Below are 18,676 nucleotides of genomic sequence, written 5' to 3'. Positions count from 1 at the left end.
GTATTCTGCGGTTAAATGTGATCAGCAACACTAAACTACCCCTTAAATGTTTTTATGTTTAAATTTGACTATTTTATTTGTTGTAGCTCATGTTCCCAAAGTACTCATATCAACATCGTTATTATCTTCCCTTAATGATTGGGATCTTCATTGATTATATTATTTTTAAACATTAACGAAAGGAAAACTTACAGCAAACCAGATGTCCTTTCCTCCTAGCTGTTTACCAACCCATGTCTGTCGGTAATATCTATAAAATAAAAATAGTGTTAGTTTATCTATATAAGAATTCAATAATTAAATTCTTAGCCCGAGACGCATCGAATCTCACTAATCACTAAACACTGAACAGCTGTTAGTTGGGCAATAGTATTTAGTGTTTAATGCACTACGAGTGTGTGTGACAGGTAACATAAAGGGTACCAATTATATACGCCAACATGAAAGATTAACAGTATTAAATATATCTTATTTTATTATTCACACTATTGATTGACATTTTGACATTATTGATATTGACACTATATTGATATTATGCAAACAGACACCATCTTAATAATATATGAATTTAATTATATATATTTTATTAGGGGGCGTCGAAATATGACGTCACGTTCTAGGGGGGTGGTCTGATATAATGTGATGATTTGTGATGAAGGGGGGATGGTCAGAGAAAATGTGACGTCACAAAGTAAATAAAAAATATAAAAGGAAATCTGAAAACACAATGTTGTCGGTTGATCGGCGATTTAAGGATAAATATTCAACACTGACAGGGGGTAAAAGGTTATGTGACGATATGTGACAATAGGGGAGGAAGGGGGGTTTAAAAATAGCAAAAATCGTGTGACGTCATATATAGACAGAACCTTTTTAAAAAATAAATCTTTGATGAAGTCACTGTAGGTGTATTGAATCCAGATGTATCCATTTATTCAATTAACCACTGATACATATCGAGTGCTTAAAGTCAGTCAACGTTATCTACAAAATAAATTATAAAATATTAACATTAGGTTTTAAATAAACATTTCCCTTGTTGAGTTACAAGAATCTAAAATAACGATTTTTGGCTCTCCTGTAAAGTTGCACTTTTGTAGATAGTGTTGTTTGACACTAAGCCCTCAATATAGCAAACATTAAATTATTTAAATTTTATTGTGACTATTAATTTATATTAACCATTACATTAACATTCTATGCATGTCATACTTAGCCACAATAATATACCGTTGTTATAAAATTATAAATGAAATTTTTATCAACTTCCAATACTTATATTTTATTTTTTACAACTTATGGTTCCTCTACTTTTCTCATAGGTTGGACATCATCAACATCAATTTGCAAGCCATAGACGTGAACATAGGAGTGAGAATGGAAAAGATTTGTGGAAGCATTCAACTATGAGCATTACCTGGCCAAAATGATTCCACATGATGCAGTACCGATCCAAGCAATTAACATGAATGCACCGTGAAGTCGGAGCAATACCTTGGAAGCTCCGGCAAGAGTACCAACCTCTGACAAGGATACTTTCTGATCTGTGCTGATATACACGATGTCATGGTAACCAACAGAGTTTTCTGGAAAAATATTCATACATAGTGATTACATACCTAACTAAATTCGACATTAAAAAACAGTGTTTACAAAATAATGAGTGAAACTATTTGTTTTACTCTTCATCTCTGTAATCATCAACGCTGTCGTCGTCAATGCATGGCAATATTATGCACGGAATCGTCATCACTGTGAACCTTCCCATCTTCACTTCCATTAAGATTATCCGCATTCTCACAATATTACTTCTTAGGTAGATAGTCTTTATAATTGTATCCATAGAAAACAAAATGGCTAAAATAAGTAATATTGACTACTTAAATTCTTAAATTCACTACACTAGCCACGGTCGGTTGTTTTAAATAAAATAATACATTGTACACAATATACTGCCATCTCTTGTAATCATGATGACATTCTTTACTGATATACAAGTCTTTATGGTATCCTTTTAATATATTTCTAAATAATGATGTTTCTAAGGTTTTATCTTTTTATAGAAATTCATGGTTCACCGGGCACCACCATTCAAATACCTATCGACATTTAAAAGGTTAAATAGGTTTTGCTAATACTGTTACTAATTACTTTGTTTATTTTCATGTTATTAAGATCTGGTAGTGTAGAAGATCCATGTTTGGGTATTTGTATTGTATAAGCTGGTCTATTGGTGTATTTTGAATGATACGTCTGCATTTTGCTGGCATCCTTGAAAATGTTAACCACATTTAGGCAACATTAATTGTAGTAATATTGAATATAATATCTACCTTTTAGAGAATTTCCAGCCACGATCAGAAGGTTATATCTGTCGGTTGCGAGGTTGAAGACGGTTCCTTGAACATTGGATACCATATCTCTTGTAAATTTGCATTGGATGACTCCGTCTCTAAACGACGAACTGACTAGTTGGACGATACTTTGAGGCTATAAAGAAATAGAAACATACGATAAAAAGAACATAATTTTGAAAACATCAGAAACATAAACAATTAATGGGTCTCTATCTATCTCTCTCTCTCTCTTAACTCTTGAATTTTACACAAAGTCATCATGCTTTACCATAACAAAAATGAACACCTGTCCAGCGGTATCCATCGATTTGTACTAATTGCTAATTCAACTACATTTTGTACGGATAAAAAGTTTCATATTGGTATCGTAAGTCCTAAAGCACTCGAAAAAAGGTGTTCTGTCATACAAGAACGGTACAAATTATTATTTCAAGTAATAATAAATAATCATTTCTTCCTAAATGGATTCGTCCAGTTACCAAGAGACATTCTGAAACAACTTCTTTGGCATTTGCTGTAAACAAGTAAATAAATAAATTATATACTTACAACATTTTCTCTTGAGACGTAAGGGTCCGATTTAGGGTAGGTCCAAGAAGTGTGCGCTGTGACTTGTCCGTTTTTCTGCTGGCACTCCATAGCACTGTCGCTTCCCTAGACAAGATTTAATCAAAAATTATATTATATCGACATTCACATACATTCTTATGTAATATCGGGTTTGTGTTCTCTGGGATACTTTCCCAAAGCGAGATACCTCAAGTGCAGTTCTCTTCTTGCATTATGGATGTCATAAAAGTGAGTGCTTGAGATTGACAACTATAATTTGAGGTGAACTAATAGGTTGCAAAATACCGCCCTATTATATTGTTGTTGGTATCTATATTGCTTTCGCGCTCTTTAAAAATAAAACGCTATTTAAGCGAACATCACTTAGGCAGGGAGAGTTATGGTCCCCATATCCTGAAGTGGGTCCACAGGCCAAGATCTTTGGTGGACTCCCTTACCTATTGCAGGGTTGACGACAGTGTGACGCTCTTCAGAAGCGTTTTCCAAATGTATTATAATTATATAATGTATAATTAAGGGAATTCAGTGTATTTTTAGCGATATTTTGTATTTTTTAATATATCCTCTTGAATTATGGAGTTGTCGAATATCAACACACAATAATCAAAAATTGCATCACAATATCACACATTTTAAACACTTTTTGTGTAAAATAGCGGCAGGCAACTTTTCTTTCCATTAGAACAAATTTGTGATGTGTGTTTATCTCACTTATAAGGTAGACGAACCACGCCGGTCTCCCCAGAGCCCGGGTCCTATGGCAAGAGCCCTGTCAGCCCGCCACTTGTGGGGGCCATGGGGTGAGGGTGGGTGGGGAACATCGGAGGTTCCTCGATACTTTATTGAAGATATCGTTACTAATCGACAACTTATAACTTGATGTGCGACCATTTGAAAAAATAATACTGTTTGAATAATAAAATAACATCATGCTTATTCATTTGCCCATGTCTTCTAATAAAATTGTATTCTTTCCGAACATGTCTGCAGCTATAACATGGTCGTTTATTGTAAAACCACATATTATATGTATGGGCACAAAAATCTGCCATAGGAGCGTATTCAGTTTCCCTCGGGTGATCTCGGTTGGTTTCAGCGAGATTGTGGAGCAGGAGTAATAACAATTTTTTAATCTTGACAGTTAGACATAATATTCTACTGTAGTTAGTAACTATAATTACAAATTTATATGAAAACTTACCATATTCTTATCAGCTGATAGACCAACCGCAACATAAGCAGAAGTTTTGCCTTTTAACTCGAAGGTATACGTTTCTCCTAAAAAATATCAAGTTTTGAATAAGATAAATTTTATAAATGACTGTGTAGCTACGGGTGTTATTAATAAGCTACATCAAACTAATTCCAATGTAACACTTCATTCCAAAATTGTTAATAATAGTGTTAATAGTGCTATGATGCATTCCAAGAGTTCTATAAGCCCATGAGCTGTCAAGTTGTCTTTAATTAAGCAAAATATTTAAAAAATAGTTAATTCCATTGGTAATATAGGTATAGTACCCTCCACATAACTTGCAATTGCACACAGTGACAAGATTTGTGTGCAATACGCACTCCATATGATTGTATTAGTAAGTTCCAGGCACCTGATTGGTTTAACTAACGTTTTAATATTCAAAATAATTAAAAAAAATCTATTCCAAATTGCAAGGCTACGTGACGGGTACTCTACCTCTCTTATGGACAAAGCAAACAAGATAATATAAATTGTACAGTGGCATCACAGAAATCTCTTCTTGTCCACCCTTAACTTTTATACTATTTTAAAGGTTAATTTTCGCATGATTTCAAATAGACAGCTGCATTCCTGTGACTTCATACCAGTTATTTTAGATAATATTTTTTTTTTTTTTTTTTATGACCATGTCCGATCCTGATAGGATCATATGGGCCTCCACAGAGTGGAGGTTTGTATTGACAGATTTTGTTTTTTACGAGAAATGGATGTCAGCCACTTGCTTAACCTATTAGGTCCATACCCTGACACACACAAATTGAAAAACAATATGTGTACTTGCCAGACCCAGGATTCGAACCTGGGACCCACGGCTTTATAGTCCAACGCTTATGCCGCGCGGCCACCGTGGGCGTGGGGTTACAAACGGAATATATCTGTAGCAGATTGGAGTTATATCCGATCCAGACATATAACGAAAATGTGTTATGGTGTTTATAGTTGGAATAGAGCTATCTATAGCAGTTAATGCAAGTTACATTTTTCATCAATAGTACCTACATCAATATCAAATAGAGAAAAAAATATTGTTTGACGTTGGCATTGAAAGAACTTAATAAAATATTGAACTCTATCAATATTCATAAATTTTAGAAATCTTCTCATACATTGTTTTCTCAGTTTTACATAATTTGATATATGTTTATATGTTTATTATATGTTTTGGAAATATGCTAATTTCATTTTCACATTCAATATTTCTGAAGAGCGGCGCTTGATGTTTGCTGACTCTGATCTAGGGTAGTTGGGTTGATAATAAATAGAAACAAAATATATCTATTACCTTCAACTAATACTGTGACAGCCGCTGTGCAGTCATTGTTCCCCAAGCACTCCGATGTTGAACCGAAGCACAACTTGGATGAGCCGCAACCATCATAGAATGGATCCACGATTACCTGGAATCATGAATATTAAAATTATCATTTATTGCTATCAAGAAAGCACTTATAATTATAATTAAATTGACAATAAAGATGTTGTAGGAAGTATTGTCTGTATAGATAAGTCGTTTTGTATTACAGATTCATTCGTAGCAAACTTCACAAAAACAACAAACACAAATTTACCTCCTACAACGCTGACGGCATTAGATGGCCATTATATATAATTAGCATGTTATTTAAATGTGGTAATTAAATAATAATTAACTGGTCTGCAGTGAATGAGTTAAATTCACACAATCAGTCAACTCCATGGATTATTAAATGTCAGTGGCGAAGGGTGGAGGTAGGCTGTTAAGATCCGCCATAAATAGTGCATATTAAACTTTTTCAGACATACATATTTGTTATCATTGAAATAAGACTACAATTAACAGATAGTGTAGGTTAGATTTTAAAATTCAATTAAACCCTGAGAAACCAAGCCATAATAGATAATAGTCAAAAAATACATGTCTATCTATAAAATATCTAAAATTATGCAATTAAATCATACATAACTTTGAGTATTTTATAGATAGAATAATATTTTTTATTTATTATAGTTTGGTTTACGCAGGGCTTAATGAATCAAAAAAATGAAGCAAAAATATGTGTAATATGTAGTTTTAATCCAACGAAAACAAATAACTATGAATGAAAAATTGTACACAATTTTGTCGCATTGCCCAAATTAGACCAAATCTATTATGGTTTCGTTTAGGCAGGGTTTAATTGATTTTTAAAAACTAACTAATACCATCTGTAAATTGTAGTCTTAGTTCAATAAAAACAAATACATATGACTAACAAAGTTTAGTGTGCACTATTTATAGCGAATCTTAACAGCTTACCTCCACCCTTCGCCACTGTTAAATGTGAACCTTGGAACATATATTTATTATGAAAGATAGTTTGATTAATTACTGCATTCTTTGACCATTTTAAACATGAAATACGCTTGACTTGCACCAAAACAAAAACATTCACATTATTATATAAATGTAGCTATAAAAACCTGTGATAAGACCATGCCTATTATTGGATATAGATAGGCAGCTAAATGTAGTCATCATTATTTAGAATTTAGATGAATAATTACAAAATTTTTTTGAAAAAGTCAATATCTACACAGATTGTGAGATCCACCATGTCTGGGGTGAATGTAGTGATTTTGATATAGAAAATACTTATTGTGGTTAAGGTAAAAGTAAAATGAACATAATAATAGTATAATATTCTAACATATTTAGTGGAACAGTACATGTGCGAGCACTGATTCAGTACCTACCAGTTAAAAACTATAATATAGTACAGTTATTATTAACAGGTGGAAACACTATTTGGGTATCTACCTACCTACTGGTTACAAATGTAACTGGATACTTGTGCAATTTTTTTGTTTAAATATACATAACATGTGTATGCTAATATTGTACAAGCGATATGACAGTGTTTGCATTTCTTTACTGTATATTTATTTGCACATGCATGTTTGCGTAGGTATAACAACTTGTGAAGCAGAGACTCACACAAGAGAACGGAAATGAGTGTGTCATCATCATCCGTTGACAACATGATTCAAGCGCAAACTGAAATTGTTCAAGTATACTTGTGGGGGTTTTGTGACCGTCATGTATGCAATTACATTTGTAGCTAGCTTAATATTTATTTCTAAGGTGCCATAAGGAATTAGATAAATAAATAATATACAACAAAACCTAGTACATGTGTAATTCGAATTTTGCTTTAATTCGAAGTAATATAACTCTAGTTAAACTATGTCTAGGCTTAGATTGGTAACTGTAATGTCATGTCAGTGTATATTGTAATTAATTATGATGAATTTTGGGGAGAATAATGCTACTAGCGACATCTAGTGACTGGATTACGAAGCATCTTATTTAATACAATTAGGTATTGAAAATCTATATTTAGTGTTTTAATTAATTACTTAATACATATCTACGTAAAATGATTCTAAAGATAATTCCAAAAATGTTGAAGCAAACCTTCTTCTATAGAGATGGAACCTAAACAATTATGAAAGTGATGCAAAAAAATACTTCTGCATTATTGATTACGTTAGCTACAGGTGACAGTGCATTGCAGGTTCATTCGAAGAGATATTCACACTTCTACTATGAAATTTCTTTGTATAAAAAGATAATCCATAATGATGAGTTGATAAGCAGCCAATAATACAAGCTTTGGCACTATTATTTCATTGAAAAATGCTCTAAAATAGTTTGTTAAAAAAGTGACAGCCATTGTTTGAGTTACTCTTAGGAAATACCAACATTGCAATATTAATATCTATGCAGTGTACCAATTTAAACATGCTTTATTCATTCGAGCGTATAAGACTTCTTCTATATTTGAAGTCCAAATATTCTTTGCAAAAATCAGATTTTTTAGTTTTTCTTTTTTTTTTATCGCTGAAAGTGTTTTACTGTGTTTTTGATCTAAGTAAGTATATATGTACATTAAGACAGGGATTAATTGTGTATAATACATGACTGCATAATGAAAATAATTCTAATGTTTACCGAAGAGAGCCAATGGGTGGGGAGAACCATCTGTGAAACATGTTTGGAAATAAAAAGTATTATTAAATATGAAGTTCGTGCATTATTTTGTACTTATAATCAATTGAACTTTCCAGAGAGTTCGATTTTTTATAATCCTAATTATTATCATCTATTGTCAATGAATTAAAAATTAATCAATACAATAATGAATTTAGTATTTGATTTAAAACTACTTTCAGTCGTAACTAAATTAGTAGTCAATTAACATGAGCAAGAACTAAGACCACAGAACAGGTTAATAAATAGCAATGTAAAAGCCATCGCTATGGAATAAGATTTTGAAGTAGGGTACTTTATGACGGTAAGGCCATAAAAGCGTAACAAAGTGTGTCGATTGGTCTCAATATTGAATGCATGTTACATTTACATGACAAACTTTAATGCATATTATTATCATACAGATTATAATCTTTAAGATATGCGTAAGTTTATCCCATATTTTTCCACACTCCACATCCGTAGCCTGTTATATCAGACACTGTAGGTTAAGCTGGTTCCCATTCATTTCATGTTCCCTGGCAGCCAGGACATTTATATATTTTTATTGACTCTCCAACATTGTATGAAAATGGAAACTGCTGATTTTGTTTCCAGAGCCCCTATATTATATCATGGATTAAAAAAATAATATATATGTTTATAACATTAATTACATTTACCTTATTAACACCTCAGAAATATAATTATTTAAAGTAAGAAACAAGACATTTTTATTGACTTGCTGAGATCTTATGAAGATGGAAACTGCAGTTTTTGTTTCCAAAGCCCTCACATTTATGTAATAAAATTGACTCTTTTATTTCTCAAATATGTATAATATGGCAAATGTGTGCCTATAAAATGTGTTCAAATTGATATTAGTGCCATACTTTGTATACCTACTAATTTTTGGTAATCCAAAGCATACTCCCTATTTTTTTATAGAAAAAACTGTGGTAATTTGCAGGTATAATCATCCCGAACTTCATTGTTTACTCACCGGTGCCTTTGTGGTTGTGGGAACAAACTGTGTGGTAGGCCTGTTTGGCGAACTGTTTGGTATGAAAGTCCCTGCAGCGACCACTTCCACCAGCGTGGATGTCACGTTGGCCCAGAAGATGTCGTACTGCTCAGCGGAAGTCGCCCTGAAGATAACAAAGAACCATAAATATCACATTAAGGGGGGACATGCTCAGCGTATGTCAAAATGGAGCTTTTATGCTATTTTCAAAGCATGATCCTGGACATTCCTTAAACGTTGTAGATAATCTATTTACATGATTTTGAAGCCTTATCATCCTTTATATTTATTTTAAACATTTGATGACCGCATAAAGAATTTTTATTACATAAAATAGTATTCTTTTAAACCTCTCGCTCTAATGTTTTAGAATATAGTCATATTACAGTATGTCCATGTGAAGTGGTGTTAAGATTTTTTATATTTATAATTTTTAAAAGAATTTATAAAACCATTAGTAAAATTTATGTCGACATTATTCTAGTGAAATATTGACAATAAAAAATAATATTGATAATCTCTGTGATTCCAAATTTGACAAGAATTAGGCATTTTATTATTCAAAAAATGGGCAAGATTTACACATTTAAAGATAATTTTAAAGATACTGATTATAAGCTATGTCTTTGACCGTTCAAATGTGATAAACATTCTACGAATAATGTTTGCTTTATAATAATTATTGACCTAAGAATAAGGTAGTATTTTTTTGAAATATGCCATTTCTATTGGCATTTCCCAGTGGCTAAGCTACAACTTACGGCCGTAGCCATAAATTGACAAACGATAAATGAAGTAGGGAGTAAGATACACATACAGCAAAATAATGAATGTGTGGTTTTTGAATGTATTATAATATTGTATTATTCTACATTGTATAAAAGTAGCCTTTCAGTTTATTGAAAATATTTCACAGAATCAATGAGATTTGACAGAGTGTAAGATGACAACATCACAGCATGAAACTATGTGAGTATTAATTTTTATAAACTACTGCAACTCAAGTTGTAATTGTTCATTGGTCATCTTTTACGCTTTGTCTAGAGTGTGGCTGCCAGACGTTACCTTTACAGTACATACATCGAGATAGATAACTCTTGGAATGCGTCATAGCATTTATATCACTAATTTTATTGATTTTGAATGATTATTGTTATGTTGAAATAGAGCTGCAACTGGCAATTGTACAATTTATGGTTAACTTATTGTAACAATTAACCGCCACAATACATGAATATGATAAACTACCGTAGCCGATAGCCTCTGATAGCCGCTTTTTGTATAGAATAGCTTCGCAACAGAACTCTTGACAGAATGAGGATTGATTTTTAGATTAGATTTGCCTAAGTTATTAGGTCCATGTACACAGTGGCCTAGCAAGGATTGTACTGACGAGATAGTCACCCAGAAGTGAAGAAGTTTTGTTGAAAGTCCAACAATAAAAAGTGAATGAAAAATTTCATCCTAAAATGACTTAAGTTATGGGTAAATGAATCCACTAATGATTATGAATGTCCAATGGTAAAAACCTGTTTGGTGTCGATTATTGTTTTTCCATTGTTTTCTATCGCCTGGTTATTTTATTTGTTATGTTGAAAATGCATTGTTTTTCCTTCATAATCAATTAATTACTTACATAAAGAGTTCTATGATTTTTATACTTACTAAAGAAATCAGTTGAACTTTTATCAAATCTTTTATAAAATACTTTTATTAGTTATTTAATTTTGTTATGTTAATGGTAACTGGACACGTAGTTGGTAGTAAGCATGTATAGGTACATAAAGGTTTTTAATTACGTAAGGGGCAGCTTTTTTGGTACTACCCTGACGTTAAAATACTTTGTTACACCCCTGCATGTAAGGGGATGCATACATATAAGTTTTATTATTTTTTTAAGACATCCAGTTGTTTCTTGCTTTCTGGCATTCAGTAGATAACTGAATATTGCCATTATGAATTAATGATAGAAGAACTAATTTTATCCAGTCGCATACACTGTACTAAGTTGTCCCAATAATGTCAAATATATTATTATCTAGTTGTTATTCTGAAGTGACAGTATATATTGTGTATTTGGATTTAATAGCACCTGCACACATGCATAGATTCACTTGCACCCTCGCACCAATAGTGTGTATTTTAAACTATTGCCATAATAACTGTTTACACGTAAAAGTATTGACTGTCTCTCCAATCTCATTCTTCAAGCGTAAGTAAGACGCGGTGTTGTCATCGTATGGTGCTATTTGACAGATTCAGAGAGGTTCGGACAAGTTCGTAGAAAATCGATAGGCGTCAAAATATTTAGTGCGGTGTAGTTTGTACCAATTAATACGTGAAAATTCAAAAGCTTCTGAACTTTTTTGATAAATGCACGCAATCTTGCAACTTATAAGATAATACGTGTTTACACGTGCATTTTCTTGTTATGGCCGCAATAATACGTATTGTCAGCAGTAAATCCATGCACGTGTAAACGGGGTATAAGACTAAATTATGATGTTCTGCCCTACATCCACCTCTTTTCACCATGTAGGCATGTGTGTAATAAAATAGAATGGGATCGGCTTCCACTCGGTGCAAGATTTTATCAATAAAATTACTAATAACTATGTTTCTGAGGTGTTTCAAGCTATTTACTGTCACTGAATAATAAATTATTAAACCTTGTGTACTATTCGGTCTTGAATAAAAAATATTTTAATCAAAATTATTAGCAACAGTGAGGAAGTCAAAATAACAAAAAAAATGTGAAAACTGGACGTAATCTATGGTTAAAAGTGTTCAGAAGAAAACTTCAATAAATAAAGATAAGTCCACAATTCAAAATTTTGTGGTAAATGAGCTTTTGTGTTTCTCACGTATATGTGGTTCCATTTTTCCATGGTATTGTATTTACAAAACATTACAAGACCAATATGTTCATTTTTATTAGCCAATAAACTCTTTATTGCAATAAATATAAGCAAAATAAAAATGGATATACCTATTGTCATTAATTTGTACCATTGTAATTAATCGATTTATGTTAAGAATTCATTGATATTTTCACAAGCTTTTGGCAGGATAACACATACATATAATAATATTATGTACACATTATTAATTGTTAAATTTTGACAATAATTACGTAGACTTTTCTTCTTTCTTTTATTTATTTGACCATATCGGTTTGTTATATTATTATAATTTTAAATTCAGAGCAACTGACATATAATATGTCAAATGTTATACTGAGAAATAGGGTAGGTAATACATATATATTTTTATATTAGGGGTAAAGTACTCTCAACGGAGCACTCGATATCCCAGTCCAGAATTTTGAATATTCTTCAGCCACCGTTGCTCTGTAAAATATAAGATTTCTTTTATTTCACTATCCTCTAATACGTCATCAAATATTCTAAATGAAACAGAGAAAGAAGAGGTAATCTGTCAAATGAGACACAATATTATGTAGATATATGTTACATATCGTCGTTGAAACTAGAAAATTGTGTAACTCCGTTTTAATCGAAAATTGACTTTGAATGCCATCTAGTGGCCGTTGATAATATGTATCCGTCTTGCAAATTTTGTAATTCCAGAAAAATTGTATCATTGTTAAATCATGGATGATTTCACTCCAAAACCATACATTTGTATAGGAAACCATAATGTTTTTTGTCTCTCCTGTAAAGTAGTGTTTTTGGAGTTACACAATTTTCTAGTTTCAACGACGATATGTAGGAGGGGTTGAATATTCATTCTACTTACGTTCATTATTATTAAGTTTATTTGAATACCCGAATGAATAAATTTACAATTCTTCAAAGTGTGCATGTTAGCAATACCAATACTGTCTCTAGAGTGAGTTGAATAAGTATTGCCATAGTACCCCCCTCGTAGTGAAATGCTTTAACGATTAATAAACCTATACTTGGGATAAAGGTTATGTATAAGGCTTGCATTAGACTAATGATACTGGAGACAATTTCAAAAAATAGCCAAAGCATACAGTGAAATGTAGTGACAGTGATTGATTTAAAAATAATATAATTGAAGGGTCTGAGATGTGTCAAACTACATTTTTGTAAAAATTGACTATAATATAATGCCATCTATGAGAGATACCAGTAAGATATTTTTAAAAGAAACTGTTTGTGGACTAGGTATAATATTTTTATCTGAAGATATTTTGATAAGTGTCTGAAAGTAAAATAGTGTCAACCACAGATTCATTGCAGGTGAAATGCCAGATAGTGTACACATGACCTGGTGTTTTCAAGTTAATAAAATTTGATGTGTTTTGATTGTAGATTTGAACTTAATTTTTCTCTAAGCAAAGAATATTAGGAATGATCACCCGTTGTTTTATCCTGGGTTCTTTAATTCTACATTAAATAATTATATTTTTACCTGAAAATGACTGCTCCTAGGAAGTCAGTCGGAGCTGTCCATGTGAAAACCAGATTGGCCTTGTCGTTGGTGTTTGTATGAGTAACGGAATCCTTTGATCCTGAGCACTCGGCTATCCTTGTCAGCTCCGGGAGGGTGGTCCATGACCCGAGAATTGCTGATCCATTCTGATAACACGAAAAAAATTATAATATGTTAGATAATCCTAATGTTAGTTCTCTTTACACTTATAAATAAGTTTGGATTACTCCATGAGACAATCCGTAGAATGAAGCCGCATGTGGTTTAGTACCGTGCACCATACTAAACTTTTTATGTCTGTTCATTGAATATATCGTCTCTGTTCTGGCAGAACACACTAACTGGAGAATACTAGTTTTGAGTAATTTGACTTTGAAGTTGTTAAAATGTTTGAAATGGTCTATCATGTGAGTTTATTAAGTAATAGTAAAAAGGATGACTTTAAAATAAAGACTGTTTATTTATTAAAAAGGTTTCCAGACGGTAAAGTTTGAAATAAGGAACATTTTGGTATAACTAACTCAATATGTCATTTTGTCGAATAAGTGTCTTCTGCCAGAACAGTGACGATATGTTTATTGTATATACATAATGAATATATTATATTTGCATGAACAGAAATCATATCGAGGGTAAAGAAACAACACCTCGTAAGTGACAAAATAACAATTTTACAGGAGAGGGTAAAAACTCGCCTGCACACTATGTGTTTAATATTAATTCATATTACAAATCAATGTTTTTGTCATCTATAGTTAATGTATGTATGCAGTATGAAGATTGCTTACATGCATTTGACAGGTGGCTGGCGGTAAACAAAATTATGCATTTACGAGTTATCATCAGTTTTATAGTAGATATGAGATATTGTTTTAAACATTTTTAAGAACTAAATATCTTTTTAAGAATATTCAGCTTTCGGTAGATGCCGATACTACCAATATATTCAATAATATAAAAAAACTTATTTTGAACAAAATGTTACTTACAAGGTGTAGTTTCTTAACCCTCGATATGTTAAGTATGGTTTACGGTACAAAACCACATACGGTTTTAGTCTATGGATGACCTGCAATTCGTTCAATTTTGTATTCTTTTCCCTTTTTAATACTACAACAAGAAATGAGGCCCAATGACAGTCGTGCGATAATTATTGTCAAACAGTAGTAGTAGCAGTGATAAAATTAAATAAATATTTTGTGACTTCACTGGGAATCGAACCCTGAGTCCCCTGATGGAATCCAGTATCTTACACATTAGACCTCGTAATTTTGCAGGTATGGTTATCATCATATTCATCAGCTTGTATAAATTCACTGCAGGATAAAGGTGTCTGCATCCTTATTCCATTTTAGTATTACTTAGCCACATACTTCTACAGAAATGAACTATTTCTTCATTCCAGGGAACCCTACGTGGTTTTCTGTTTCATGGATACCACCGGACGGGTAGATTAATCCTGTCTTCCTTATCAATTTGGTTTGATTCGCATCGGTAGTAAACTTTGGAAGATCTAAGTAGACATAAGATATTTTATTAGTATCTAATATGAAAGTATACCTGATTACTCCTGGCTTGAAGGAGAAAACCTCTTATTGGTCTGCCAAGAGGGCTCGACAGGACAATGTTGATCTCGGAACCTTGGGCAACTTGAGAGCTGGCTGCTCTTAGCGTATAAGGAGGTTCTGATATTTGAGGTTTGATGTCATTGTGTCGGGGTAACATATTTTGACAAGCCTGAAACAAAATTAATAAATGTTTAACTATAAGGTCGACTATTATATTCAGGTTGTGGCACTGAATTGTGAATTACGATGGTAGTGCTACTTATTGATTAATTTTAGATGCAATATTATTCATTCTTGAATGAGACGTTAGACTGGTCAAAAGTGGTATGACTCCTGGCGCAAGTACCTGCTGTTAAAGCTTGGGGGAGGGGGTGGTGAATCCAATAACTTGGGCGTAGAACGGTTTAGATTTTACAGGTCAAAAAAGACAAGGTATAGTTTACAATATTTTTCCACAAAGCGACTCACCCTGTTAAGGGACGAAGTACGAGTGTTAAACATTTATCTTCCAGGTGCAGGCTATTATAGCACGGTTTCATATATCTGCGACCTGCTTATTCGGAATTGTGAGGCCATGTAAAATGTTTGTTACACACCTCATGCCTAGTTTTTGACATTTTTAACAAAATAACAGACCGTCGAAAAGCAGTTCCGGCTTAATCCCTATAGATGAGTCAAATTAAAAGCGCTTAAATACAGGTAGGTATTATGTTTCTTACCTTAGCTGGCGCGCCAGTTCCATATTGCTCAGTATCTTGAGTGAGGAAGGTGAGAGCCACCACTACTCCTACCAGCAAACTCCTTAAGGCATACATCTTTAGGATTTCTTACACCACGGCTGGAGATCTGCAAAAGAAAAAAAAAACACATTAGTTATTTTTGAGAAAGATAGCATTTAAATTAAAATTTGACTTCTCCATGGAACCATGTCCAATTTTATGGCGATTACGGGCATTCGAGCCTTGATGCTGATGACAAAAAGAAGAACGCAGTTTGACTATCCAGAATCAGAAGTCGAATCAAATACAATAAAAAATAGTGGATAGGTATATGATAGAAGTAAAAAAAAATAAACAATTATTGTATTGTCATCAAAACAGATAACAACGATTATACACCTTTTACTTATTAAATAATATGACACTGTCAATTGTAATGTAAAGCGTTGTAAACCGATAAATATGTATTGATGGAGCACGGAAGGACAATTTATTTATAAAATAATATTTAATTAGGTATGTACATGGAAGAAAATTGCACCGCAGGCGATTTTTTCATTGAATAACACATATTTTTAAATAATATTATAAAAATGTTTTTTCGGACTTATGCCGCCCCTGAATCCTGCCGCCCGCGTGTTTCGCATCCTTAACACCCCCTCTTGGCGTGCCCCATGTCTGCGATTAACGCTTTGATATTCTTGCAAGGAAACAAAAAATAACTTCAAATTTATTGACTGAAGAATTTTTGATTTCTGCAATATCTTGCAAATTATTATTTATTAATAATCAAATGATTTTGCAAAATGCATTCAGAGAGTGGGGATTATTGGGTATTCACATTGGGTATTTTCCCGGATAAATACTGAAACTAATTATTATTTTATTTAGTGGTGTTAGTTACCTGGTAGGCACAATTTTATTATTAATTGCTGTAATCGTTTAGCTACTATTTCATTGAGAATTTATTATCAGTAGGATAAATAGTCAAATTTAGTATACGTACATAACCATATGGGATTTAGGTTGACTAGTTAAAACTGTAGGTTGTTGTCAGTATTCACCGATATATATACGAATTTCAAACAATTAATTAATTAATTTATTTCATTGAAAATAATATTATTAAGTAATTAACTATTGTCTATTTAATAAAAACTCGTTGGTTTTATTGTAGACAGGGTAAGTTTTCTGTCATTAGAGATATTAATTATCGGTTACTTAGTACGAATTTGCTAATTTATATATGATTGTTGTAGGTAAGTATTGCATAAACTTAATTTATTTATTAGTCATGAGACTTAGTTATTTTATGATGACTTACGGATAATGTTGATGTCAAACCAGTTTAAAGTGTCATATCGCATATTACTATTATTTGCAGCGTTCGAAATGGAAAATTTTTTAAACCGGAGAGCTCGATATTTTTACGAAAATATAAATATATTTATGTAATTTCATATTACAAAAATTGGTTTGTTAGATTTTTTGTAATATACCTACCTACCTAGCTGAGATGGAATAATTGCTCAGAGTAATACTATAAAGAGAGTGGCTATTGTTCGGCAAAATGTAGCCGTATTTCCATATCCCAGAGAACATCACAACCAGGAAAAATTGTGATACTGTGTCAGGTCAAAGCACGGAGAACGCGATTAATAGCTCCTTCCATATGGAGTATGGAAAGACCATATCAAGAGCGCCACAGGTTTCATATTGAAAAAGGCCCTGCGTACCGTTTAATGCCGAGAGGGATTGAGCAAAGCCGTCATAATGTCCCGACGAAGAAGTATCGGTTTATCGAAAGGTTTACAATAATGATACAGCATGATGTAGCCTGCTAGGTCTAGCAGAACAGCTGGCAATTGCCGGTTATTCTAGCTATTTCATCATCATCAGCCGGGGTCAATCCACTGCTGGATGAAGGCCTCCCCAAGCCTCTTCCAACTATCTCGGTCCTGTGTCGTTCGCTGCCACGTATTTCCGCCGAACTTTACCAGTTCGTCAATCCAGCGGCTTTTAGGGCGACCCTGTGGCCGTTTCGTACCACTGGATGACGGCATTTGTCCAGCGGCCGTCCTTTCGGCGAGCAATGTGCCCCGCCCATCTCCATTTCAGCTGTTTGGCAACGTTTATTACATCGCGTACTCCTGTCTGCTTCCTAACCCATTAGTTTCTCTTACGGTCCTTTTGCATGATGCCCAACATACACCTCTCCATGCCTCGCTGTGCGACTCTTAGCCTTTGGACCAGGGAACTCAGAAATAATGGGAACTGAAATACCCAACGGGTAAGGCGATAGCAGGTAACCGTCTCGAGTAAGGAAGAATCCGTGTTAAACTTACACACGTGTCAAGAATACGTTGCGCTCCTAATACTGAAAACTGCTCTCGGTTTATGCATTTACGCTCATTTAATATTGGTGTATTACACACACTATTGCATGTGCGTAATGCGTGCTTCATTTTCGTAGGACACTCACACATTCAACAACCCTGCTTCAGCGAGCGGCGTATTGAATATAGCCTATCGGTATTCTATTTATTATCTGTTCTGTGCTTTGGACATCTCTCGTGTTGAGGGTCCACGTCTCGCAGCCATACGTGAGAACGGGTAGCACACATTGGTCGAACATCCTACGCTTAAGACACAATGGTAGGTCACTCTAGCTATTTATTGATAACACAATATACATATTCATAGAATTTCTACACTTATAAAGTGAGTGCTCGTTTTCAACCAAGGTTAAATTAGCAATAGACATTTAATT

The 18,676-nt window shown here is 33.2% G+C and overlaps 1 protein-coding gene across 3 annotated transcripts in view; it reads right to left on the bottom strand.

Moving 5' to 3' along the window:
* LOC147074894 (ferric reductase 1) overlaps positions 1 to 18,676 on the bottom strand; it is a 98,499-nt gene that overhangs the window by 5,785 nt on the left and 74,038 nt on the right. For all 3 annotated transcript variants that reach the window (XM_085943149.1, XM_085943148.1, XM_085943147.1), the window contains exons 4-13: positions 15,907 to 16,033; positions 15,180 to 15,356; positions 13,599 to 13,765; positions 9,177 to 9,321; positions 5,468 to 5,582; positions 4,129 to 4,205; positions 2,907 to 3,011; positions 2,334 to 2,490; positions 1,418 to 1,586; positions 193 to 250 (exon numbers count right to left, since the gene is read on the bottom strand). In XM_085943149.1, the coding sequence (XP_085799275.1) occupies positions 193 to 250; positions 1,418 to 1,586; positions 2,334 to 2,490; positions 2,907 to 3,011; positions 4,129 to 4,205; positions 5,468 to 5,582; positions 9,177 to 9,321; positions 13,599 to 13,765; positions 15,180 to 15,356; positions 15,907 to 16,002 (1,266 nt within the window). In that variant the 5' untranslated portion in view covers positions 16,003 to 16,033. The remainder of the gene's footprint in view (positions 1 to 192; positions 251 to 1,417; positions 1,587 to 2,333; positions 2,491 to 2,906; positions 3,012 to 4,128; positions 4,206 to 5,467; positions 5,583 to 9,176; positions 9,322 to 13,598; positions 13,766 to 15,179; positions 15,357 to 15,906; positions 16,034 to 18,676) is intronic.

The sequence above is a fragment of the Rhyacophila brunnea genome, unplaced genomic scaffold (genome assembly GCF_057557595.1).
Source record: "Rhyacophila brunnea isolate RB1 unplaced genomic scaffold, BYU_Rbru_1.0 scaffold_15, whole genome shotgun sequence".
Lineage (NCBI taxonomy): Eukaryota > Metazoa > Arthropoda > Insecta > Trichoptera > Rhyacophilidae > Rhyacophila > Rhyacophila brunnea.
Note: the sequence above shows the minus strand (reverse complement) of the source record. Positions and strands in the feature narration are given on the sequence as shown.